The sequence below is a fragment of the Hippopotamus amphibius genome, chromosome 17 (assembly GCF_030028045.1).
Source record: "Hippopotamus amphibius kiboko isolate mHipAmp2 chromosome 17, mHipAmp2.hap2, whole genome shotgun sequence".
In the NCBI taxonomy this organism is placed as follows: domain Eukaryota; kingdom Metazoa; phylum Chordata; class Mammalia; order Artiodactyla; family Hippopotamidae; genus Hippopotamus; species Hippopotamus amphibius.
In genome coordinates, this window is record NC_080202.1 from 9386613 (window position 1) to 9411350 (window position 24738).

General features: G+C 49.6%; 5 protein-coding genes across 6 annotated transcripts; 3 read left to right on the top strand and 2 right to left on the bottom strand.

The window, feature by feature from the left end:
- Positions 1–2135: 2135 nt before the first annotated feature.
- TM4SF5 (transmembrane 4 L six family member 5) lies at positions 2136–8027 on the top strand. The gene is made up of 5 exons (XM_057715319.1): positions 2136–2490; positions 6798–6878; positions 7290–7426; positions 7673–7856; positions 7934–8027. Exons 1-5 carry the CDS (start codon positions 2317–2319, stop codon positions 7946–7948), a joined length of 591 nt encoding a protein of 196 aa, XP_057571302.1. The 5' UTR covers positions 2136–2316; the 3' UTR covers positions 7949–8027.
- An 822-nt stretch (positions 8028–8849) lies between these two features.
- VMO1 (vitelline membrane outer layer 1 homolog) lies at positions 8850–12432 on the bottom strand. Of its 2 annotated transcripts, none has more exons than XM_057716448.1 (4): positions 12278–12432; positions 9672–9882; positions 9477–9592; positions 8850–9214 (listed from the first exon to the last, which is right to left on the bottom strand). In XM_057716448.1, exons 1-4 carry the CDS (start codon positions 12355–12357, stop codon positions 8917–8919), a joined length of 705 nt encoding a protein of 234 aa, XP_057572431.1. In that variant the 5' UTR covers positions 12358–12432; the 3' UTR covers positions 8850–8916. The 2 variants fall into 2 exon arrangements, with proteins under 2 accessions (XP_057572431.1, XP_057572433.1); XM_057716450.1 differs by having other exon boundaries at positions 9672–9903.
- Positions 11381–14512, top strand: GLTPD2 (glycolipid transfer protein domain containing 2). The gene is given in 4 exon segments (XM_057716451.1): positions 11381–11806; positions 11809–11879; positions 12137–12303; positions 12405–14512. Coding segments are annotated over 4 exon segments (963 nt in total). The 5' UTR covers positions 11381–11598; the 3' UTR covers positions 12922–14512.
- Positions 14513–18203: 3691 nt separating this feature from the next.
- PSMB6 (proteasome 20S subunit beta 6) lies at positions 18204–20284 on the top strand. The gene is made up of 6 exons (XM_057716447.1): positions 18204–18420; positions 18834–18901; positions 19222–19353; positions 19469–19598; positions 19799–19943; positions 20067–20284. Exons 1-6 carry the CDS (start codon positions 18319–18321, stop codon positions 20207–20209), a joined length of 720 nt encoding a protein of 239 aa, XP_057572430.1. The 5' UTR covers positions 18204–18318; the 3' UTR covers positions 20210–20284.
- A 1876-nt stretch (positions 20285–22160) lies between these two features.
- C17H17orf114 (chromosome 17 C17orf114 homolog) lies at positions 22161–22853 on the bottom strand. Its single transcript, XM_057714881.1, has 2 exons — positions 22781–22853; positions 22161–22333 (listed from the first exon to the last, which is right to left on the bottom strand). Exons 1-2 carry the CDS (start codon positions 22851–22853, stop codon positions 22161–22163), a joined length of 246 nt encoding a protein of 81 aa, XP_057570864.1.
- Between the last annotated feature and the right edge of the window lie 1885 nt (positions 22854–24738).

Here is a 24738-nt window from a genome sequence, read left to right on the forward strand (position 1 = left end):
CCTTTCTAGGAGGTCTCTTAACTTTGCTGAGTGTGTGTGTGTATAGCAGATCCACTTCTTTGTGCAGCAGAAACTGGCACAACATTGTAAAGCAATTATATTCCAATTAAAAAAAAAAACCATGCTGAGATGTATCCTTTAATTCACATACTTAGGATGGATCTGGGTTCAATTCACTTTTTTTAAATTAATTAATTAATTAATTGGCTGCATTGGGTCTTTCTTGCTGCACGTGGGCTTTCTCTAGTTGCAGTGAGTGGGGGCTACTCTTCCTTGCAGTGCATGGGCTTCTCGTTGTGGTGGCTTCTCTTGCGGCGAAGCACAGACTCTAGGCTCTCGGGCTTCAGTAGTTGTGATGCTCAGGCTTAGTTGCTCTGTGGCATGTGGGATCTTCCCAGACCAGGGATAGAACCCATGTCCCCTGCATTAGCAGGCAGATTCTTAACCACTGCACCACCAGGGAAGTCCTCAGTTCACTTTTTTTTTTAATAAATTTATTTATTTTATATATTTATTGGCTGCATTGGGTCTTTGTTGCTGCACACGGGCTTTCTATAGTTGCTGAGAGCGGGGGCTACTCTTTGTTGTGGTGCGCAGGCTCCTCATTGTAGTGGCTTCTCTTGTTGTGGAGCACAGGCCCTAGGCACGTGGGCTTCAATAGTTGTGGCACATGGGCTCAATAGTTGTGGCACACGGGCTCAGTTGCTCTGTGGCATGTGGAATCTTCCCAGAGCAGGGCTCGAACCCGTGTCCCCTGCATTGGCAGGTGGATTCTTTACCACTGTGCCACCTAGGAAGTCCCTCAGTTCACTTTTAATACTTCACCTGGGATACAGTATGCCCTCCAGCTCACTAACTCAAGTGGAGCCACGCCCCGGGGAAGCCTTCTCCGAACACAGATTTGTCACCTGTGACATCACTCCCACCAGCTGTTCTTATCTTTGGGAGCAGCTGGTTTCCTTACCTTCCGTCTCGTCTCCGCTGTCCCTCTTATCTTCCGTTGCACTGTTTTCATTGCTGGTCCTTTTTTCTAACCTTTTGGTCCTTTTCCCGTGTATCTTGCTCAAGTTTGTCCCTCTGTATCCCTCACCCACTTTGTCCCACTTTCAGTCCTGTTTTTTAGTGCTTCTCACGTGGACGTTGGTTTTGTGTATTTTTTTGTTTCCATGCAATTCTCCTTCTCCCCCAAATAGGCACTGGTGCCTTTTCATCTCACCCTTTTGTTCCTTAAAGAACTCTGTTCCTACTTCTAGTGAAACCCTTCCTGAAAGTTCCTTCCAAATCCTACAGTAAGTATTTCTCAAGAGTTCTGTTTCTCAGGACTTCCCTGGTGGTGCAGTGGTTAAGAATCCACCTGCCAATGCAGGGGACACAGGTTCGATCTCTAGTCTGGGAAGATCCCACATGCCTCGGAGCAACTAGGCCCGTGCATCACAGCTACTGAGCCTCTGAGCCACAACTACTGAAGCCCGAGCGCCTAGAGCCCGTCCTCAGCAACAAGAGAGCCACTGCAAAAAGCCCCGCGCATCACAAAGAAGAGTAGCTCACCACAACTAAAGAAAGCCCACAAGCAGCAATGAAGACCCAACACAGCCAAGAATTAATTATTTTTTTTAAACAGATATTAACAAGAAGAAACAAAAGGTCAATGAATCTCCACCACCATCTTACTAGTTTCTTTCCAGGAGGAACCCTCCCTATGGGACTAATAGAAACAACGAAGCCACCGTACATTGGCTCAGTGTGTCCTCAGTTACAAAATGTTTCTCACCCTCACCTTGACCCCTCTTTTTTTTTTTGGCCACACCACGTGGCTCGCAGGATCTTAGTTCCCCAACCAGGGATCAAACCAGGGCCTCTGGCAGTGAGAGTGCTGGGTCCTAACCCCTGGACTGCCAAGGAACTCCCTAACCCATTTAATCCTCACCACCAGCCTGCGAGCCCAGGGGCATCACTATACCCTTTATACAGATAAGGCAATTGGCACTTAAAAACATTAAGGGGCTTGGCTAAGTCACAAAGCAGGTAAGGAGTCGACTGAGGGTCTGTGGAGAGGTGTGTGCAGAAAAAGAGGAAGAACACATTGACCCAGGCAACTTCCTCTGTGTTGAGCTCCCCCACCTCCACCACCACATCCTCCCCTTTGCCTGCGTCCCTGCTGCGGCGCCAGCTCTGCAGCCTCTGTCCCTTATCATCAGCTACTGCCAGCTTCGCCACACCTCCACCCGACCTTTGTTCCGGGCTTGTTTTCTCCTCTGGATCTAGGAACCCTGGGCTCACTTTCCCTCGCTGCCTGTCCTTTCCAAGAGCCTCACCATGTGCACGGGAAAGTGTGCCCGCTTTGTGGGGCTCTCCCTCATCCTCCTCTCCCTGGTCTGCATCGTGGCCAACGCCCTCCTGCTGGTTCCCAATGGGAAGACCACCTGGACCAAGGACCACATCAGCCTGCAAGTCTGGCTTATGGCTGGCTTCGTCGGCGGAGGCCTGATGGTGAGAGGGCTGGCCGGGGCGCACAGGCCAAGGGGCTGGACGCCACTCTCCGGGGTCCTGAACAGGAGGGGAGAGAGAGTGAGGGAAAAGGATTGCTGCCGGGGAAGGGATGGCGGTGGCTTGGTGGGGACCTGGAGCCCGCCCAGCCTGCCCACAAATGCTGAGTAACCAGTAGGGAAGGTTCTCAGCCCCAGGGTCCTGAGCTGAATGTCTGAGGGGAACGAGAAGGAAGGAGCCTCGCTGCTCTAAACTGTTCCCTCCTGGGTAGGGAGTATGTCCGTCCCCACGGCTGAGCAGATGCTGGGAACACCTCACTACAAGGGTTGAAGCAGAAGGAACAGCTGGTCCCATGGGAGGTTATCAGGTTAAGATAACAATGGGGTTGGTGTGGGGGGGTGTGGTTTACAGTGACAGCATCTGGAGCCAGGAAGCAATGTCACAAATCAGTCATTCTACCTATCAGCTCAGCGATACCTCCCCCACCTCCACGTCCCTTCACTCTCCACCCACGTTTCTGGATGCCCACTGTGCACTGGGCACTAAGGATAAACTCAGAACCTGGGTCAGCATGGTGGAGAAGTATCCTGGAGACCAGGATCTGTCAGAAGCGGGGGAAGTGGACACACAGATTTCCTGGACTTCCTAAGCCCCATTCGCCACCCCCTCCCCACTTAGAGGAACTTTTTGGTTTGTTTGTGCACCGTGGGGCTTGCTGGATCTTAGTTCCCCTGACGAGGCATTGAACCCACGCCCCCTGCAGTGGAAGCTCGGAGTCCTAACCGCTGGACCACCAGGGAAGTCCCTAGGGGAACTTTTTGGAAGGTCAGGAGAGTTTAACATCTTTATGGCATGAAGACAAAAGATCTACCCTGCAGAGTTCCCCACTTCTTGGGATGACTGACCGCTGAAATTCTCCAGGGGATGCCTCACCTTTGTCTCTTTCACTGGCCACATGTCTGTAATAGCTCTTCTCCTTTACCCAACAATCCCCTCTTACCCATCTGGGTCCTTTCTCCTACTCCCCCTCCCACATGGATTTATGGCAGTTGGACTCCACTCCACACCTCTGACCTCAACCCTCTCTGAGACGTCACACGCTTCCCAGCCCTACCCACTCACTCGCTGTCACATCACACCCCTTCTCCAGCCCAAGCCACCACCAACCTCCCCACAATCTTACCAGCCTGCTTCTGGGGAGACCCCCCAGGATGCTGCCCACAACATGCTCGTTCCCAGCTGCCCTCCTGCCTCCATGCTCTGAGCCACCCTCGAGAAGGCTTTGTCCAGAGTATTCACATGGTTAATGCTACACCACAGGGACACAGGCGAGGGCCCTGCTCTCCCCGAAGCTGGTGTTCCTGCTGGGGAGACACACAGTGTCAAGGAAGCAAAAGCATACACCCCACAGGAAGAAGGGCTGCCTGTTTTGCTGGCTGCTGTGTGCCAGGAGCCTAGGCCAGTACCTTGCACTTAATAGCCACCGGATTAAGAGTGAATGAACAAAGAAAATAGACGAGATAAAGTAGGGACCATGAAGAAAGCAAAGCAGGATGCTGTCATAAAGAGCTCCTGAGGCAGGGTGAAGGGCCATTTTTTATAGCATTTTCAAGGAAGACCTTGATGAGGTGACTTCTGAACTGAGACCCAAAAGACAAAAAGAATCAGCATGGCAGACGGGTGATTACAAAGCCTAAGGCAGGAACAGGCCCGCACATCTGAGGACCAGACAGGCGGCCAGTACAGCTGAGGTTTGATGAGGTGAGATCAGAGGAGGACAGAGGCCAGTTCATCTACACCCTTGAGAGGCACAGTGAGGAATTTGAATTTCATTATAAGTGCACAGAAAACTACTGAAGGACTTTTTACCTTTTAAAAAAGTCATATAGACAAGCCCAGATCCTTCATATACAGCTCAGTGAATTTTTATAAAGGGAACACACCCATGTTCTGGGCACTCAGATAAGATGTGGGTCATTACAAGAGTCTCAGACATGCCTCCCACCAGGCCTGACCCCACACCGACAAGGGCCCCACTATCCTGACTTCTACCGCACCATATATGTTTAGCACTTTATATAAATGGAATCATACCGAGTGGACATGTCTGTTCTGGCTTCTTGAGGTCAACATTACATTTTTAAGTCTCGTCCATATTATTACACAGCGCTGTAGTTTATTATTTCCCAGGCCTTCCCTTGTGTAAACAGTACCACAATTTATTTAAATATTCCACTGTTGATGGACATTTGGATAGTTCCCAACCATTATTTGGTTTATTCCAAATAATGCTCTATAAACATTCCTGTAATTGTCTTCAGTGAAAGTATTTTTGCATTTCTGCTGGATGTATACCTAGGAGTAAAACTGCTGATTCTTAAGGTATGCAAATGTTCGGGGCTGACAGATACTACCAAAGAGTTGTTCGAAGTGTTTATACCAGTTGTCTTCCCATCAGCAAAGTCTGACAGTTCTAGTTGCTCCGTATCCTGCTGGATATGGCTGGCTGCTGGATGGAGAACAGACGGTAGGAGAAGAGCAGTGAATGCAGAAAGACCAGACTGAGGTCACTGCAGTTGTCCAGGGGAAATGACAGTGGCTTGGACAAGGCCAGTGGCCGTGGAGATAGAGAAAAGTAAACAGACTTGAGCTATTAACTCAGTGCTTCCTCCTGCCTTTTCAATTACCTTTCTCTTTTCAATGAGATGAGGGGATAGCAGAGAGTGAGACAAAAACAAACACTGACAAGAAAAGTACAAATCGAAAACAGGAAGGTCATTCGAAATTGGTAAATCCGAAAGTCAAATCCGATCTCCCGGTGTCTCTGGATCCTGGAGCTTCCGAGTAAGTGATATAACCAGAGAGGCTAAGCATGGGGACCAGCACTGGCCCTAGACTTGCCATAAGACCTGGAAGAGGAAAGAGTATCTGGTGGAAAGTTCGTTTAACTCTTCAGGTGTTTCTGTAAGGTTGCTGTGGATGATATAATGGAACTAAAACTCTCAGCCCCTCCCTTGGAGAAGACCAAAATGCTGCCTTGTTGGTGTGTGCTAGACAAGGCAGACAGGGAGGCAAAGATCCAGACAGCTTCGGGATTCCAGAGCTGGAAGACAGGCAAAAAACCTGGTCTGGTGCAACAACGTTAAGGCTGGAGCCAAAGCGAGGTGCCTCAAACACCTTCACAGAGTTCAGTCTAGATGGGCTACTCTTTGAGGAGACCCTAAAGGATTGGATCAGGGAAAAGACCAGTTGAAAGCTAAGTTTAATCTGGTAGTAGCAATGTAGGATAGAGTGTGGGTTGACACAGGGCAAGAGATATGGAAATCTAGTAGGGAGGCTGAGCACATCCTTCTCATGGGAGGTGATAAGGGACTGACTGCGGCGAAGAAGAACAAACTGACAGATTCAAGAGCCACTGAAGGGAAAGCCCCGAGGACTTGAGGTCTCGCTGGGTGGGAAGGAATCAAGTTTTCAGACCTAAGTGACCTGGAGGATATTTCTGGTGATGGAGACAAGAAAGCCAAAGGGAGATGAATTGGGGGGAATAAATTGTGAGGTTAGTATGAGGCTGGGTGAACTTGAGCTAAAACCAAGACATTCAAATGAACATGCCCTTCAGGCAGTTAGATTTGAATTCGGAGGCATCAATTTAGGAGACAACAATTGTCAGAGGGAGCAGCTAATGCCCTGGGAGGCGGTGGGCTCTCTGAGGATGCCCACAGGAGAAAGACAGACAAAGAAGATCAGGGCTGTATCAGAGCCTTCACTTACATGCTCTTCCACCCTCCACCATAATCCCAGCTTGCCAGACATTCCAACACCACTATTCCTTCCTGCTGCTGAGGGACTTTATAGTTCTTGACCATTTACTCTGAGACAGTCTTGACAGCAAATCAACCTGTTATTTCATTAAACCCTGAGAACAGCCCTGGGAGGTATGCAGACCCATTTTACAGAGGACAAAACTGAGACCCAGAGAGACAAATCAATTCATGGAGTGTGAAATGAGCACAAGGTTGGCATTAAATCCAGGCTGCCTGACTCCCATTCAGTTGGGCACCAACCATATGCCTAGATTTATGGGGGATATAATGATACTGGGCTCTACCCTCCTGGAGACTACAATCTGGACAGAGGTAAGTAGGCACATAAACATAGATAAATTTAAAGCAGAGCCCCACAGTGCTCTAGGAGAAGTAGAGATAAGGTCTCCCGACAGTCCAAAGGGCTAAAGGCATCACAGGGAGCTTCCAGGAGGAGGTAAGTTGGGGCCCTGGGGACTCGCTATCACATCGACTCTCCTCCCATAGGTACTGTGTCCAGGAATTTCCGCCGTCCGGGCAGGGGGCAAAGGCTGTTGTGGTGCAGGCTGCTGTGGAAATCGCTGCAGGGTAAGATCCAAATTAGGACAGGATTCAGCATCGGTCTTTGAACCGGTCTTCGAAGAACCACACCTAAAGCCACTGGCCCCTCTAGAGAATTCCCAGTTTCGCGAGCTCCTCTGCAGAGTCCTGGGCTCCATCTCACTCCTCCCTCGCACCTGCAAATCTGAGGCTTCAGAGGGCCTGACCAGAGGGGACTACAACCCCCATGAACCTCCACGACCACTGGCTCTTAAGATTAGTGGAACTCCAAGCCCTGGGGTTTGATGGGAAATGTATTTTTAACGAGACTGGAGAAGAAAGAGCTCGGTAACAAGGGGCGGGGTGGGGGGAAGGGGGCCGGTGCGGAGCTCAGGCGAGGTTTGTCCACGAGTGGGGAGGGGACGGCCCAGCTTACGTCTCCTCTCTCTCTGCATCCAGATGCTGCGCTCGGTCTTCTGCTCGGCGTTCGGGATGCTTGGTGCCATCTACTGCCTCTCGGTATCTGGAGCCGGACTCCGAATTGGACCACAATGCTTAATGAACGGTTCCTGGGATTACCACTTCCAAGAGACCGCGTAAGGCTCAGCCTGCGTTCGCGCCCCCGCCCCCATTCTCTGCTACTGCGCGCCTGCCTTTCCCAAGTGGACCGGGAAACCTAGGCGGAACTCGCCTTCGAGACAGCTTCCTCCACGTGGGCCAGACGAGCACTCTGCATATCCCTCTCGGCGCCTGCGCGGGGCGGGGCGCCCCAAGTGGGGGGCGGGGGGGCGCTCCGCCTGACCTCCTCCCACGTGACCCTGCCCCCTGCCCCCTGCCCGCAGAGGCGCCTACCTGCTCAACCGAACTCAATGGAGCTCGTGCTTGGAGCCACCCGGTGTGGTCTCCTGGAACGTGACGCTCTTCTCGCTGCTGGTGGCCGCCTCGTGCCTGGAGATTTTGCTGTGCGCGGTGCAGCTGGTGAACGCGTCCATTGGTGTCTTCTGTGGCGATTGCAGGAAGAAGGAGGTGGGACGGTGTGGGATGGCGCTGTTGAGGAAACGTATTTGCTCCCTGGCTGCGTCCTCACTTTATCTTTTCCGCAGGGTGACCCTCATTGAGGCTCCACCGACCTGGTCCGTCGCTCCTGGACATCCGCCTGGCCCGCCCCCGCCCTGGAATAAACTATTTAGAGCTCTCTTCCGAGTCACAGATTGTGCCCTATAATAGGCGTGTCTGAAGGCCTCCAGATACACCGTGGCTTGGGACCCTTGCATCCTGCTTGTTGTTTTCTTAATAAATATTTTTTGAGTTATTGGTGAGCTGTGTCAACAAGACAGGCAAGTTCTGTGCTCTTAAAGAATTTAACATTCCAGGGGTAGAAGATGGGCAGTCTTTAAAAGAGGCAATAGATTATTTTAATTGGTGATAAACACTTTTTAAAAACACGGAGGTAATGGGATAGATATTGACTGATGGATGGACTTTTTAAATAAGATAAAGTCGAAGAAAGGGAAATTGGAACTGAAATCTGGTGGATGGGCTAACCATCTGGACATTTGGGGGATTCCAGGCAGAGAGGGCAGCAAGGACAAAGAATGGCAGTGGGACTCAGAACACAGAGAAGCCACGGTTTGGGGGCATGGGAGGAAAGCTATGGAGAAGACACGTGAGCCTCCAAAGTTCTAGAAAATGAACCCTTAAGACAATATAGCGTTGTCACCTCCTAATTTGGTAGAAGTTTCTTAATCTGGCGTCACTGGTGGTTCAGAAAGTAAACAACCTGGGCTTTTAATGGGGACGATATGTGTCTGCAGAGGCTCTCAGAAAGGCAAGGACTTCCTTAACTGGTATGCAAAACTGTGTTTTTTAAGTGCATTTTTTCGGAACTATGGGTCGGCAACTTTCAGTAGCTTGCCATGGGCTCCTGAGACCACACCCTAATGGGGCCTGGCCCAGTGCTAGGTTAGCAGGAACATAGGGCGATGCAGTTTCCCCCCCTAAAACAAGCGAGAGCATAGCCAAGACAGAGAAGCTTTAATAGCGGAGGTGGGACTGGGCTTGGGGCTGGGAGAGGGCGGCGATGGTGTCAACTGCGGCAGCAGAAAAAGCGCGCGTCGTTAAGGGCGGTGTCATCGCGGAGGCCTCTAGGCTGCTCGACCTTGGTCTGCAAGCCGCACGTGCCTTTAGGGCAAGGCTCACTCCAGTCTCCAAAGTCTCCCCAGGACAAGCCGGGCCCCTGCAGCTCCGTTCCGTCGGAACAGCGGAAGCGCACGTTGTTCGCAGCCGTGTTGTCGCCGGGGGTCACGGGTGCCTCCACGCGAAGCGCGAAAGCCACCAGGAAGCCGCCGCCCGGGCACCACAGCGGCTCACTCCACGCGCCCCACCTGCGAGGGAAGCAGAGACGCCCTGGCTCCGCGGGCGCCCCCTACCCACCTCCAGCCGGACCCAGGCCGCGGGGCTTCCCAGCCAGGTGCTGCGGTCACCTGACCTCCACCAAGGTGCGGAGGGAGGAGTCTCCCACCCGCTTCCCAGGTCTAAACCTCCCCACGGCTCTGGAGGCACCTGCCTGTCGGGAGCGGGGGGGTGTGTAACGGAGGGTAAGGGGCATACCCCGACCCTAGGGGATCCAAGGCCCCTGCTCCCCACCTTCCAGACTGGGACTCCACCACGTGCGTGTTGAGCGCCGCATTTCCGCGCGCGCAGTGCAGCCGGATCCCGTTCAGAGCCGTGTCGTCGCCAGGAATGCCTTTGGGGGGCTCCACCTGAGCGGCAGAGGACGAGGCATAAGGCTGCCATCCTCGGCTCTGGGGTCCCCTCCGAGACCTAGGCCTGAGCCTTTACCTTGAGCGAGAACCCGCTGGCGAAGAATCCGTCAGGACACATCTCGGGCCAGGCCCAGTCGCCCCAGGGGCCCCCGTTGGTCACCTCGATGACCGATGTGTAGCCGCTCGGCCCATCTGCTCTTGTGCTCCCGAAGCACGTCGCCCACAGCAGCAGAAGCAGCTTGGCTCCAGCGCTCCGCTCCATCCCGCAGCCTCTGTGAGCCCGGGCCCTTTATGCAGGGATATACCACCTTTGCCCTAAGAGGGCTCCGATTGCGGAAGGGCCACCTGGATTAAGTGACACTCAAAACTAATCCGCTCCGGAAGCCTACAAACTCGTTTCTCAGCCCAGGGAGACCGACGCTCCCAGCGCCAGAGGAGGAGGGGCAGCAAGAACCTGCCGGTTTAAATAACCACCAACCTACCGGACGTTTACAAACTACAGGCCACGAATCGTCGTTAGCGTTTTGCGGGCACGCTTTATTTAATCCACACAATTTTAGGAGGTGAGAATTAGCATTCCTATTCTGCCGATGAGGGAACTGGGGCTGTGAAATGGCAAGCGACTTGCTTAGGGTCACAGTCAGCAAGCCAGGAAACATTCCAACACTGGGAAATGGGGAACCCAAGCCTAGAAATGGAAGTGATGGTTCCAGAATCCCGCGGGACAGGGAACCCAGGGACCTCCAGGATGTGAGGGAGTATCAGAGTGAGACAGGGCAAGAATTCATGAACTCTGAGAGCTGGGAAGCATCTTGTGAGTGATTAGGGCCCCGACTCCTTGAGAATCTGGAACACCCCTCCCCCTCAAAAGAAAATGTACAGAGACAGGAACAATTCTAAAACGTTTATGGACAAGAAACTGAGAACAGGAGATGCTATTTTTTCCATTGCTTCCTGTAGGCTTTCTCTGAATGTTTTCCCCCTATGACCACCAGGGGGCCTCCTAATTTAAAACAAACAAAAAAAAGTTCAAATTTGATTCGGGGAGTACCACCCCTGATTTGCCTGCCTCTCACACACATTCCGTTGTTTATTCAATATATACTTATTTATAAATTATGTGTTTCGGCCCGGGCAATATTCTAAATGCTGCAAATAGAGCAGCCACCAAGAAAAGGCCCCTGTGCTCATCAGAGCTCACATTTCAGTGGGGGAGACAGATGATAAAATCTCCAATGTACCTTGAGTTCTGGGAAGGCACATTTGTCTTCTTCGGGCCTAGTACAGGGCCTGGCATGTGGAGGTAGTTAATAAAGCTGGGTCTGATGAATGACTGAGGAATCAATCTAGAGATTTAAAAAAATTAAACTACAAAAATGTAAAAGGAGACAGCCTAAAGTATATAATTGAGAGGTCAGGCATACAGATCAAGATAAAGTCCCCTGGGGATAGGACAGAGAATTTAGGAGTGGGTGTTCTCTGGATCCCAGGTGCCCCATGCTTGAACTTAAAAGGTAAGATTTATGGAGCAATTGTGGTAAGTTTTTCCATTTACAGTGTTTGCACATACGATATCATTTAATCCTCTCATGAGGCCAGCAAAAGAACCTTTTTTTTTTAAATCTCTTTATTGGAAAAAGAACCTATTATTATCCTCAATTTACAGTGGAAGGAACTCAAGCCCAGAGTCAACTTAGGGCCCACTATTGCTCAGAGGGGGAGCCGGTTCTGACCTCAACCTCTCTTCACAATACCCAGGCTGCCTCTTACTACAACCTGGCCTTACAGGGAAGGGAAATGCAGAGATGTGTCACTGCTCCCAAATCCTGCTCATCCAGTCCCTAACTCCTCAGAGGCTGCCCTCTGGGGCAAAGGGCACAGAGGAGGGGGACTTAGTAGGTTAATTATTAACCCTTTGCACGTCAGGCACCGCGGCTTCTCTTCTGGAGGAGGACAAGGCCTGGCTAGGGGCTGGGGAGAGGGCAGTGGTCCCTGCAGCAGCCATGGGGGTCTCACTGCCGTGGCGGGAGGTCCCACGGCGCTGCTTGCGCAGTGCAATTCCTCTTGCTCTCTTCGCACTGCTGCTTGTTTTTCTCTGGGCTCGGAGCCTTCGTGAGTAGCCCCTTCCCTCACCTGCTCTGGGAGGAACCGGGGAATCCAGGCCCTTGAGACCTAAAGTCTCTCCTCAAGCCCTCACCACTCTGTCTCGCCTCCTCCAGGTGCCCTCTCAGGCTGCGGGTCTGGGGCCCACTCCTGCATTGCTGAGGGACTGCCGGCTTTCCAGGTATGCTCAGGGCACAGCTGGGACTGAGAGCTCCAGGTGGGACCCTGAGCAGGGGGGAGGTGGACCAAGCTGAGGAGCTGGTGAAGGGCAGGCCCTCCTCCTCCTCTCCCCTCTCCTGCCAGAAGCTGAGAGTACAGCAAGAAGGACACCAGCTAGATCTCAGCAATAATTTCTTCAGAGCCCAACTGGGCTGCTTGGCAAACCCAGCAAGCTAGGGGTTCCGCCCCCACTCCCTTCCCCTCCTATCTAACCCCCAGGTCGGCCAACAGTCGGGACCCTTGGAGGCCCTGGAACGGGAAGAGCCTCAGTGTCTGGGCCCCCAGGGGATGCTGGGCCGCATGATGAGGCTGTTCCGCGCCAGTCTGAACGACGAAGGGGATGTGGAGTTGTCGCAGTACCTGGCAGGATGGAGGGAGCTCGTCAGGTGAGTGGCCTCTCTCCCCGCTGACATCCCGTCCCCGCCTCTTTGTGGCTCCATCGCGCGCTCTCAAACCTTGCTACCCTTTCCCACCATCACACACACAGGTTCCTAATTCCCTTCGGCTCCATCTTCGCCTTCGCCACAAGCGAGGCCTCCGCCAAAGTGACAGCCCTCGAGGCTCTGGTGCACGGCCCAGAGGCCACGCACTACACGTCGCTGACGACCATGGTAGCGTGGGAGCGGCCTGGGATCGCCCCACAACCCTTCGCCGGGTCACCGGGCTCACTAAAGATGCTCTTGCTGCACCGTGCGCTACGCTGGTCCCAGCTCTGCCTCCACCGGGTGGCGACCGGGATGCTCGGAGGCCCGGATGCTGGCGCTCAGTGCAGCGACGCCTACGGCACGGCCCTGGCCCCGCACCACCCCTGGCTCGTCCGTCAGGCCGCCCACCTTGCATTCCTCGCCTTCCCGGGTCGCGGCCGCTTGCTCGAGCTGGCGTGTCCGGGGGCCAGAGAGGCGGAGGCGCGGGCCGCGCTGGTTCGGGCAGCGGGCACCCTCGAGGACGTCTACAATCGTACCCAGGGCTTGCTGGCCGAGCGCGGCTTGCTCGAGATGGCCTGATGCCTGCTGGCCGGAGGAAGGAAGCGCCCTGGAGAGGGGTGGGGTGCGGCTCGGGGTTGAGCGCTTGGCACAGCCTCCAGGCGCCAGGGGCGTGGTCGCCACGTACCCCGCCTCCTTGGTGACGTCACCGCCCCAGGAGGCCCGCCCCGGCAGGGGTGGGGGTTTGAGCCCCTCCCTCTATCCGCAATCTCGCGGAGAAGGGAGGAGCTGTGGGGAATAAAAAGTAATCTTTGGTAGCCGTCGATTTAGGGCGTTTTGTGTGATGACGGCAGGCGCTTAAGGGAAATAGGAAAAAATAGATGTGGGAAATTGTGTCATCCCTGTTCTTGGCCGCCGAGAGACTCACGCTACCCCTGGCCTATCTCAACCACTCCTACAACTTCAGTTGCCAGCTACATGCCATGTCTCCAGCCCAGACCTGTCCCCTGAGCTCCAGCCCCCATAAAACCAACTCTTTCCTGGACACTTCCACAGACACCGCAATTGCAACACATCCAACACGGATCCAGTCACCTCCTCCCAGAATTGCACCTCTTCTTGTGTTTCCCGTCTCAATAAATGACACCCTTTCCTGTCAGCTACCCAAGGCTGAAAGCTGTGCGTCTTGCCTCACGCCAGGCAGGCGCTCAGTTCAATAATGTACGTTTATTAAATGACTCCACTCCCACAACAACAGTGAACAAAGTTATACACCGATAGCTCCCAAATTATAACTCCAACCCCCTTTCTCCTGGACCCCAGAATACTATATATACACTTCCTTATTCCACATCTCCATTTGGATTTGAACTAGACATAGCAAACTTAACAAGCCCCAAACCGAGCTTCCAATATCTTCTCCTCCCAAAATACTCCATAATCCTTGCTAGCTCAGGAAATAAAAATTCCATTCTTCCAGGTCCTTAAGCCAAAAACTTTGTTGTCACCCTGACTCTTCGGTTTCTCTTTCATCGTACCCACCGCCAATCTGTCAGAATCTATTTCTCATTATCTCCACTGCTACCAAGCTTGTCAAGTCAACTATCTATCACCTGGAGTATTGCAATAGCCTCCTAATTGTTTCTCTCTCCCATACTTTGCCTGCCTACAGTATATTTTCAATAGAGCAGCCAAAGTGATCTTTAAAATGTAGACCATATCTTGTTACTTCCGTGTTCAAAACTTTCCAATGGCTACCTATTGCACTTAGATGAAAAAAATTTTAAATTTAAGAAGGAAATTTTCTGGATCATATTTTCAGTTGAGAATGGTGAAAAGCTTCTCAAAAGTCCTACATGGTCTGATTCCACTAGCCAAACTGACCTCCTCAATAGTCACTGAATATGTCTGGTATGATCCTGCCTCAGGACCTTTGCACTTGCTCTTCCCTCGTCCAGAATGCTTTTCCCCAAAATATACAAATGACTTCCCTCCTTCCTTCTGGTCTTTATTTAAATGTCTCCACAGTGAGATCTTCCCTGATTATTGTTTCTAAAATTTTAACACACACACACACACACACTTCCTATCTCCCTTCCTTGCTTTGTTTTTCTTCTTAGTATGATTGACTGTCTAACATACTGTATATTGTACTTTATATTTTTGTCTCCCCTAATAGACGTAAGTTTCGTGGGGCTAGGAACTTCTGTCTACTCTGTTCCCTGATGTACTCAAACAGTGCCTGGAACCTAGCAGACATTCAGCAGCTTTTTGTTGAATGAATGTATGAGCACTAAGAATAGTTCAGATGGATGGAGACAAGAGTATCGAAAAGAGGGGACTGCACAACAATGTAAATGTACTTAATGCTACTGAATTGTACACCAAAAAATGGTTAAAATGCTAAATTCTATGTTATTTATATTTTACTACAATAAAAAAATTTAAAAGCAAAGAGGAGATCTGATTCCAGACAGGTGGGCAGGAACAAGTTCATGAAGGGTCTTATAAACTATATAATAGAGATGGAACTTTATCTTGAGAATTAAGTTTAAGTGGGAGATTGTCTGGATCATATTTTCAATTCAAAACACCAGCTCCAGCTGTAGTATGTAGAAATAGTTCAACCTCCTACGGCAGGTTCATAGGAGGACCACTCCACACACTAACAGCAAAATACAGATTCTTCTCAAAGCTCACATTCAAGATTCTCCAGGACAGACCATAAGGTAGGCCACAAAAAAGTCTGAATAAATTTAAAAAGGTTGAAGTCACAAAATATTCTCCAACTAAACAGGAATGAATCAATAGCAAAAGGGAGTTTGGGAAATTCACAAATATGTGGAAAGTAAAAAACACGCTCCTAACCAATCACTGGGTCAAAGAAGAAATCACCAGGAAAGTATTTTGAGATTAGCGAAAATGAAAACAAGACATACCAAAACTTGGGATGCAGCGTAAGCAGTGCTCAAAAGGAAATGTGTAGCTATAAATGCCTATATTAAAAATGAAGAAAGGGCTTCCTAGGGGGCGCAGTGGTTAAGAATCCACCTGCCAATGCAGGGGACACGGGTTCGGTCCAGGAAGATCCCACATACCACAGAGCAACTAAGCCCGTATGCCCCAACTATTGAACCCACGCTTTAGAGTCTGTGAGCCACAACTATTGAGCCCGTGTGCCACAACTACTGAAGCCCACACGCCTAGAGCCCATGCTCTGCAACAAGAGAAGCCATGGCAATGAGGAGTCTGTGCACCACAGCGAAGAGTAGCCCCCGCTTGCCACAACTAGAGAAAGCCTGTGTGCAACAACAAAGACCCAACACAGCCAATAAATAAATAAATAAATAATTTTTTTGAAAATTATTTAAAAAAAATGAAAGATCTCAAATCAACAGCTTAACCTTTTAATCTTTATAAACTAGTAAAAGGAGAGCAGAGAATTCCCTGGTTGTTCAGTGGTTAGAACACCCTGCTTCCACTGCAGGGGACCTGGGTTCGATCCCTGTTCAGGGAACTAAGATGCCACAAGCCACGCGGCACAGCCAAAAAGAAAAGAAAAAGGAGAGCAAATTAAATCTAAAGAATAACAGAAGGAAGGAAATGATAAAAATCAGCGTGGAAATAAATGAAATAGAAAAACAAAAAACAATAGAGAGAATCAACTAAACCAAAAGTTGGCTCTTTGAAAAGACCAACAAGATTGATGTACCTTTAGCTAGACTGACCAAGAAAAAAAGAGAGAAGACTCAAATTACTTTCTTTTAAATTTTCTGGACGTGCCACTTGGCATGCGGGATCTTAGTTCCCCAACCAGGGATCAAACCCGTGCCCCTGCATTGGAGTGCAGAGTGTTAACCACCAGACCACCAGGGAAGTCCCAAGACTCAAATTATTAAAATCAAGAATGAAAAAGGAGGAGTTCCCTCATGGACTAGTGCTTAGGATTACAGGCTTTCACTGCTGTGGCCTGGTTCAATTCCTCCTCAGGGAACTGAGATTCTGCAAGCTGGGTGGTGTGGGAAAAAAAAAAAAAAAAGGAACATTACTATTGATCTTACAGAAATAAAAAGGAGTATAAAGAAATACTGTAAACAATGGTAGGCCAATAAATTAGATAACCTAAATGAAATGGACAAACTCCTAAAAAGACACATACTACCAAACCTGACTCAAGAATAAATAGAAAATCTGACTAGACCTAAAACAAAGATCGAGTTAGTAATAAAAAAATTAAAAAAAATACTTCCTACAAAGAAAAGCCCACCGCCAGATATTTTCACTGATGAATTCCACCAAACGTTTAAAGAAAAATTAATGCCAATCCTTCACAAACTGTTACAAAAATAGAAGAGGAGGGAACATTCCCCTACTCATTCTAAGGCCCGTATTACCCTGATACCAAAGATATCACAAGAAAAAACTCTACAGACCAACATACTGTCTGAATACAGATGCAAAATATCTTCAACAAAATACTAGCAAACCACATATAAAAATTGTGGTCATGTATGAAAACCACATCGACTGATTTTCAACAAGGGTGCCAAGACCATTCAAAGAGGAAAGAATAGTCTTTTTAACAAATGGTGCTGGAACCATTTAACAAATGGTGCAGGTTTCCTGACCAGGGATCTAACCCACCACCCCGGCATTGGAAGCGCTGAGGCAGGAAGTCCCAAGGCAGCAATTTCTTGGATATGACATCAAAAGCACAAGTACCCAAAGGAAAAACAGATAAATTGGGCTTCACCAAATTTTAAAACCTTTGTGCATGAAAGGACACTAATGAAGAAAGTGAAAAGACACTCCACAGAATGGGAGAAAATATTTGCAAATCATATGTCTGATAAAGGTTTAGTATGTAGAATATAAAAGAACTCTTACAATTAGGAGGGGTTAACAGATACAAACTACTATACATAAAACAGATAAACAACAAGGATTTACTGTATAGCACAGGGAACTATACTTAATATCTTGTAATAGCCTATAATGGAAATATATATATAACTTAATCACTTCACTATACAGCTGAAAGTTAACACAATATTGTAAATCAACTATACTTCAATTTTTTAAAAAGTTTGATGTTGGGAATTTCCTAGCGGCCTAGTGGTTAGGATTCTAGGCTTTCACTACCACCGACACTGAAATCCCACAGGCCCGACCGTGCAGCAAAAAAGGAAAAATAAAGTCTGATGCTTTGCTCACGAAGGGAAAAACAACAAAAACAACAGTCCTCATAACTCAACAATAACACCATAACCCAATTTTAAAAAGGGCAAAGGACTTTAATATTTTCCAAAGAAGATATACAAACGGTCAATCAGCATACGAAAATACGTTCACTGTCACTCATCATAGGGAAACGCAAAAACAACAATCACCCCACAAGGTATCACTTCCCACTCACTAGGATGGCTAAAATTAAAAATGCACAGTAACAATTAGGAAATGGAGAAATCGGAATCCTCATTCAGGGCTGGTGGGAATGTAAAACGAGGCAGCTGCTGTGGGAAGCCGTCAATTCCTTAAAATGTTAAACAAAAAGTTACTAAATGACGCAGCAATTTCACTCCTAGTAATATACGCCTAGGTATATACCTATGAGAAAAGAAAACTTTGCGGTCATTCTAAACCGGAGACGCTCAAGTCTATCTTGAAGCCTCTTTTAACCGCAACTCCGATCGGATATATCAGTCAGTCCCGCGCATACCGATAGGAAAGTAGTCTTTTCAGACGGTTTGGAGTTTTTGTTGTTTTTTTGTTTGTTGTGTGTGTGTGTGTGTGCGCTTCTTAGCCAGCCACGCTGCCATCAAGCGCTCACTGTCGCAAAAGAACCGTCCCTTCACATTCCTTTTTCCTTCCGCCGTCAACCGCGGCGTAGCTTCGCCCCCAGCCGGCCTCAAAGCACGACTAAAGAGAGTGACAGAGCGCTTTACGACAGTTGCTTTGTGGCCGTATCGGAGGAGGAAGATGGCGGCCGCCTTAGTTGCTGCTCGGGTAGCGGGGCCAGCACCCGCTTGGGGGCCTGAGGCCCTTACCCCCGACTGGGAGAACCGGGAAGTCTCCACAGGGGTGAGGAAGGACTCGGGGTTCAGGAGATATGCACAAGGCTTGAAGCAATGGAAAGAAAAGGCTGGAGTGGGTTGGGAGAACTGGAGGGGCGGAGGAGAGAGGCGGTCTGTGTGATGCGCTCAGGCGGGGGGAGGTATCCTGAAGATGCTGGAGTGGGGAGGTGGGAGGTAGGCTGAAGAGTGGAATTCTGGAATCTTGCAGGACGAAGGCTTAAGGCCAGGGAGGGTCTTTGGGAACTTGAGGATTGGAATTCTGGTATTCTGCGGGCTGTTGAGACCCCCTTGAGATTTGATGATGGGTTGGTGGCGCACTGCTTCTCGTACTCTAGGGACAGGATAGACTGATCATCAAGGTTTGTGTATGCTGGAGAACATGGAGAGGCCCAGACTCACCCCTTTTTACTTTTTCCCCAGACCACTATCATGGCCGTGCAGTTTGATGGGGGCGTGGTTCTAGGAGCCGACTCCAGAACAACCACTGGGTGAGCTCAGAACAGATATGTGAAAAGTCATCTTCCCATCTTTCCCTTCCCTGCTTGCCTGCCAGCCCATCCTTTTCCTCCTTAGACTACTGTGGGAAGGGAGGTTTCTCCCTTCCCTGGAGATGAGGATTTGTTTCAGCTTCTACTTCTCCGTAGTTCTCTTCACCTTTTGGTGAAACTCTTGCAAAAGTTTGTTCTCCTGCTTCAGTTCAGATGAGAACTAATAGAAAATACTGGAATTCCTCTTAAGGGAGTGGATAGTAAAAGATGGAGGTGGGAGACAGGTGGGGTCCTTCCCTCACTATTCTGCCATCCCGCAGGTCGTACATCGCCAATCGAGTGACTGACAAGCTGACCCCTATTCACGACCGTATTTTCTGCTGCCGCTCAGGCTCAGCAGCTGATACCCAGGCAGTAGCTGACGCAGTCACTTATCAGCTTGGTTTCCACAGGTACTTGTGGGCAGGGGAGGAGCAAGTATCTGAAAGGAGTTGGGACATGAGAAACTGAATGGTCTGACTCCCAGGTCTTGACACCGGCTTCCCTTTGACTCTCTTCACCCTCTAGCATTGAGCTGAATGAGCCCCCTCTGGTACACACGGCAGCCAGCCTCTTCAAGGAAATGTGTTACCGATACAGAGAAGACCTGATGGCAGGAATCATCGTTGCAGGCTGGGACCCCCAAGAAGGGGGGCAGGTCAGACACCACCACCCCCAGAACACTGGAGCCATGCCTTTCATTCTCTCCCCACCCCAGCCATTTTCTAGTTATCTTTCCAGTCTCTACAGCACTTACTATTAATCCTGCACAGACCAATGCCCAGTGGGCAGGTGAACATATGTGTGTCGTGGGGAGGGTACAAATGGTGACTCTCTTCTCCTCCGTCCGTCTGGCAGGTGTACTCGGTACCCATGGGGGGTATGATGGTAAGACAGTCCTTTGCCATCGGGGGGTCCGGGAGCTCCTATATCTATGGCTATGTCGATGCTACCTACCGGGAAGGCATGACCAAGGAAGAATGTCTGCAATTCACTGCCAATGGTGAGAACTTGGGCTTCTGGGTCTGTGAGCATAAATGCTCGTACCCAAGCCGGGTCAGCATTCCTCTTTCCTTGCCATGATACCAGCATTTGACTCCGATCCCAACTTTCTTTTTATCCACAGCTCTTGCTTTGGCCATGGAGCGCGACGGCTCCAGTGGAGGGGTGATCCGCCTGGCAGCCATTGCAGAATCAGGGGTAGAGCGGCAAGTACTTTTGGGAGACCAGATTCCCAAATTCACCATTGCCACTTTACCACCTCCCTGAATCCTGGGATTCTAAGATACGATAAGAGACACCCCATACCGATGCAAAATTCAATAAACAGTTTGTCAGTGAGAATCAGTATGCTTTGGGGTTCTTTTTCTTTTTCTTTTTCAATAAACGAAATCTCCTTTTATTTATTTTTAATTTATTTTTGGCTGCGTTAGGTTTTTGTTGCTGCACATGGACTCTCTAGTTGTGGCGAGCAGGGGCTACTCTTTGTTGTGGTATGCGTGCTCTAGGCACACAGGCTTCAGTAGTTGTGGCTCGAGGGCTTAGTAATTGTGGCTCGTGGGCTTAGTTGCTCTGCGACATGTGGGATCTTCCCACGCCAGGCATCAAACCCATGTCCCCTGCATTGGCAAGCGGATTCTTAACCACTGTGCCACGGGGGAAGTCCTGGGGTTCTTTTCTTGACCTCAAACCTGAACTTGTCTGGCCCATTCCTATTTGTATAAACCACTGCCCTGAGGGAGCTGGAGGGGACCCTTCTCCAGGCCATCATCCTCCACACTTTCTTTACCATATCCAGGTCCTTGTGACACTAGTGTGGTCGATGTGGGGCTCCCAACAAATGACCCACTCCCCTCCCTGTGCAAGCCCAAGGTGGAACTCAGAATTCTGATGGAGACTGGAGTCACCTTCCCTCAGCCTGCCTCCTGCTTCCTGGGAGGCTACTGGCCCTATAGTCAGAAGGATTCCACATCTCTGACCCAGGCTCGTGCTCATGGCCCCCTTTCTTCACGCTCACCTCTGTCACCTCATCTTGGCAGAAGCAGCAGCGTGACTTTGGCTTTTGGGAGGAAGGTGGACCTTGGTGCAAATGGAGTTTAAGTTTGACGTTGAGTGGGAGAGGGCAGCCACTGGGAGTGTGGAGGGGCAGCTCCAGAAGCCACCGTTCCCATTGGGAGTGTGATGGGAAGTCAGCTTTCAGCCCCATGGATGGGAAACTGAGAGTGGACTCTGGCCCCTGCAGGGCTGTCCCCACTCCAGCCAGGTGCTCAGTGACAGTGACCGACAGTCTTGCTCTAATCTACATTTCTTCAGTCCATGGATAAAGGAACTGTGGAAGCTACGTTTGAAAACCTGGTTCTAGAATATAACCCTACCCTGGAGGATTTCGGGGGGTACAGAGGAGACTTCCTAAGGAGGTAGTGAGGTCCTGAATTAAGTGAAGAAGGATCTCTCACCCCAAACACATGTATCTCAAAATAACCAATGCAGATTTTGCTTTTCTGCAAAACCTGTTCTCCCGGTCCTCCCTGTCTCAAGGCATCTTTGATTCCTCTTTCCCTTGTACTCCACAATCCTGAGAACTCTGCATCCCTCAACAGAAAGGCCTTTCCTGACCACCTGAATTTTAAGAAACACCACCTTCCTCCACCCTGCTCTCACATTAACTGTTTAATTTTCTTCATAGCAGCACTTAGCACTATCTCCTATCACCGTGCTTACTTATTCATTGTCTGCCTTCCCTACCAGAAAGCAAATTCAGTGAGGAGAGAGAAGTCCTTGTGCTGGATTCAGTGATATATTTTCAATGCGTGGCAGGGAGTGGACATTTGATATTTATTGAATGAATATGCTTCCTAGCCCCATCTGCTGTCGTGCCTACCTCGCACCCGCTCCAAATTGCTCTCACTACACTCAACGCTTGATTTCAGCAAACCTACTTCCTGCTAGGCACACCTGGGCTCCACATGCAATCAGCTGCCTCCCGTTCCCCACTCCTGCGTCCTCACTTCCCACCTCAACCCCATAACACAGACCAGGTGTCATGGTCTCCATCTCCTCTCCAAAACACACGTATATACACAAAACACTCAGCAACTCTCAGTGTATTTGATAAGAAGGTCATGAGGGACCTAGGGGAGCCGGACATTGGGATCACTGAGAAGGCAGGGAAAGGAAGGTTCCCAAGTCCTCCTGGAAGTTCAGCCCCTGGTTGTCCCCTTCAAATGGTGGAGTCATTGGCCGATGCCATGTCATGCAGCTGGTGGCGGAAGGAGAGCCGGGCTTTCCTGCTGAAGTAGGCACCGGGCCCTAGGGACGGTATCCCCCCCTCAGCCACGATGGGGGCTACAGCTGGGCTGGGGTCTGGACCTGGAGGGGCAGCTGGATCCAGGCCTAAAAGGGGGATTGGAGGAGGAAGAAGGGAGTTGTGGGTCAGGAGGAGGAAAAAGACCAGGGAAGAGGCCTGGGGGCCTGGGGGGTGAGTGTCACTAGCATCGCTAGGAGAGAGAGAAGGGACGTTGGCCGCAGAGCTGGCTTCCCTGGCTCGCAACCTATGCCCTAGGCATGGGGCCAGACTTAGAAGGGCCCCCATGCTTGGTGTAATGCTCTGCTGTCACTGCCTTGAAATTCTTAATAAATTTTTAATAAGGGTGGTCCCACTTCTCCATTTTGCAGTGGGCCCTGCAAAGTGTTTAGCCAGTCCTGTGGCAAAGTGATAGATCCACCTCCCACCCAGGGAGACAGATTATCCTTTTCCCTTCCCTTGTTTGAGCATTTACCTTTCTCCCCAGTGCAGTTTTTCTACCTGGCAACCCGCCTTTTCCTCTGTCTCCCCCATACCTGCTCCTCTTTCAGTCCCCCGCTGTCTCCAGCACCCACACCATGGGAAACACCATGCCCCCTTCAGACCCATCTCAACAATGGAGTAGACTGGGATGCTGAGAATGTCCAGGAGGGCCCCAGGAGGGGTGTGGTTTCCAAGCCCCTCCACTGTGGGCAAAACTACCACTTAGCCTCAGACCGCCTGGTGATTATAGGCGCCAGGAGGTGGAAGGGGGAGAAGAGGGAGGAGGGAAGGGGTGGGCGATCCCCCATTCAAACACCTTTCCTTTTGTGCCCGCTTAATTCTGGGGTTGTCTCTGATCTCCATGGAGAAGCAGGAGAAGACTGGGAAGGGAGACATGGTAGAGACAGACACACAAGTACCGGGACAGACAGATGCAGTGAAAATTCATGGCAGCAACACCAAGACGACTTGGTGCCAGGCTGGACCCTGCTGGGGATTCATGTGTATTTTAGAATGAGATTCATTTGTATTTAAAATGTCCAAGATGTAAAAATTTAAAGAATAGTCTTTTTTAGAACAAGAAACTTTACTAGTCAGGGAAATATGTTCTCATTAAATGGTCCAGCAGCTCTTGTCCCCTTTTATGAAAATAGTCGGGTAATTAATTAATTATGCTGTGCCAGGTAGATTCTAGGGAGTTTTACATGTTATTTCATTTGATCATGTCAATGATCTTTTAAAGTAAGTGTTATTATATGCTGATTTCACAGATGAGGAATCAGAGGCAGTGAGAGAGAGGTAACTTGCCCAAGGTCACACGGCCAGTTACCAAAGGAGCAGGAACTTTCCTTCACCCTCTTCAGTCTGACCCCAGAGTCCACTCTGTTTACCATCACACTGAGCTTCCCAAGCATGTTCCTGGCAGGCATCGATGCCCTCAGCCAGGTGTAGGGCAGCCAGAGCCCAGGCTGGGAGCCTCCAGTCCAGAGTATGCTAACCAAGGACTCTAAATGTCCTCCAAGAGCTATATTATCATTCCCTAAGAGTGTCATGATGTAGGAAAGATTGGAAAGCACTGCTGACTATGCTGCCTGAGTGAAAATTTTTTTTAATTTGTTTTATTTTACTTATTTTTAAATTTAATATTGGAAAATCTGGATTTTTTAAATAAATTTATTATTTATTGGCTGCATTGGGTCTTTGCTGCAGTGCACGGGCTTCCCATTGCAGTGGCTTCTCTTGTTGCGGAGCACAGGCTTTAGGTGCACAGGCTTCAGTAGTTGTGGCACATAGTTTAGTTGCTCCATGGCATGTGGAATCTTCCCGGACCAGGGATCAAACCCACGTCCCCTGCATTGGCAGGCAGATTCTTAACCACTGTGCCACCAGAGAGGTCCTGGAAAATCTGTTTTTTAATTAACTTCATCAAAGTAAAAATTTACCTGCAATTTGATGCACACATCTTAGTATACAGTTCTATGAGTTTTGACAAGTGCATATACCCGTGTAATCACCACCCCAATCCAGATATAGGATATCTCCATCACCAAGTTCCCTGTGTGCCTTTTACTGTCCCTCTTTTCCCCACAGGCAACTACTGATCTGATTTCCATCACTATAGACTGGTTTTTCTGTTCCAGAACTTTATGCGAGGACTAATGGAATCATATGGTGCTACTCTTTTGTGTCTGGCTTCTTTCAGCACAATGGTTTGAAATTCACCCATGTTGTATGTATTAACAGTTCGTGTTTTGTATGATAACAACTTTATTGAGAAAAAATTCATATGCCATAAAATTCACCCTTTAAAGTCTACATTTCAGTGGGTGTTTAGTATATCCACAGAGGTGTGCCACTATCACAACTAATGTATAACCTTCTCATCACCCTGAAAAGAAACCCTATACAGATTAGCTGTCACCCCTCTGTCCTTCTCCCCAGCTACTGGCCCAGCTATGGTCTCTTTGGATTTACTTATTCTGGACATCTCATAGAAATGGGATATATAATG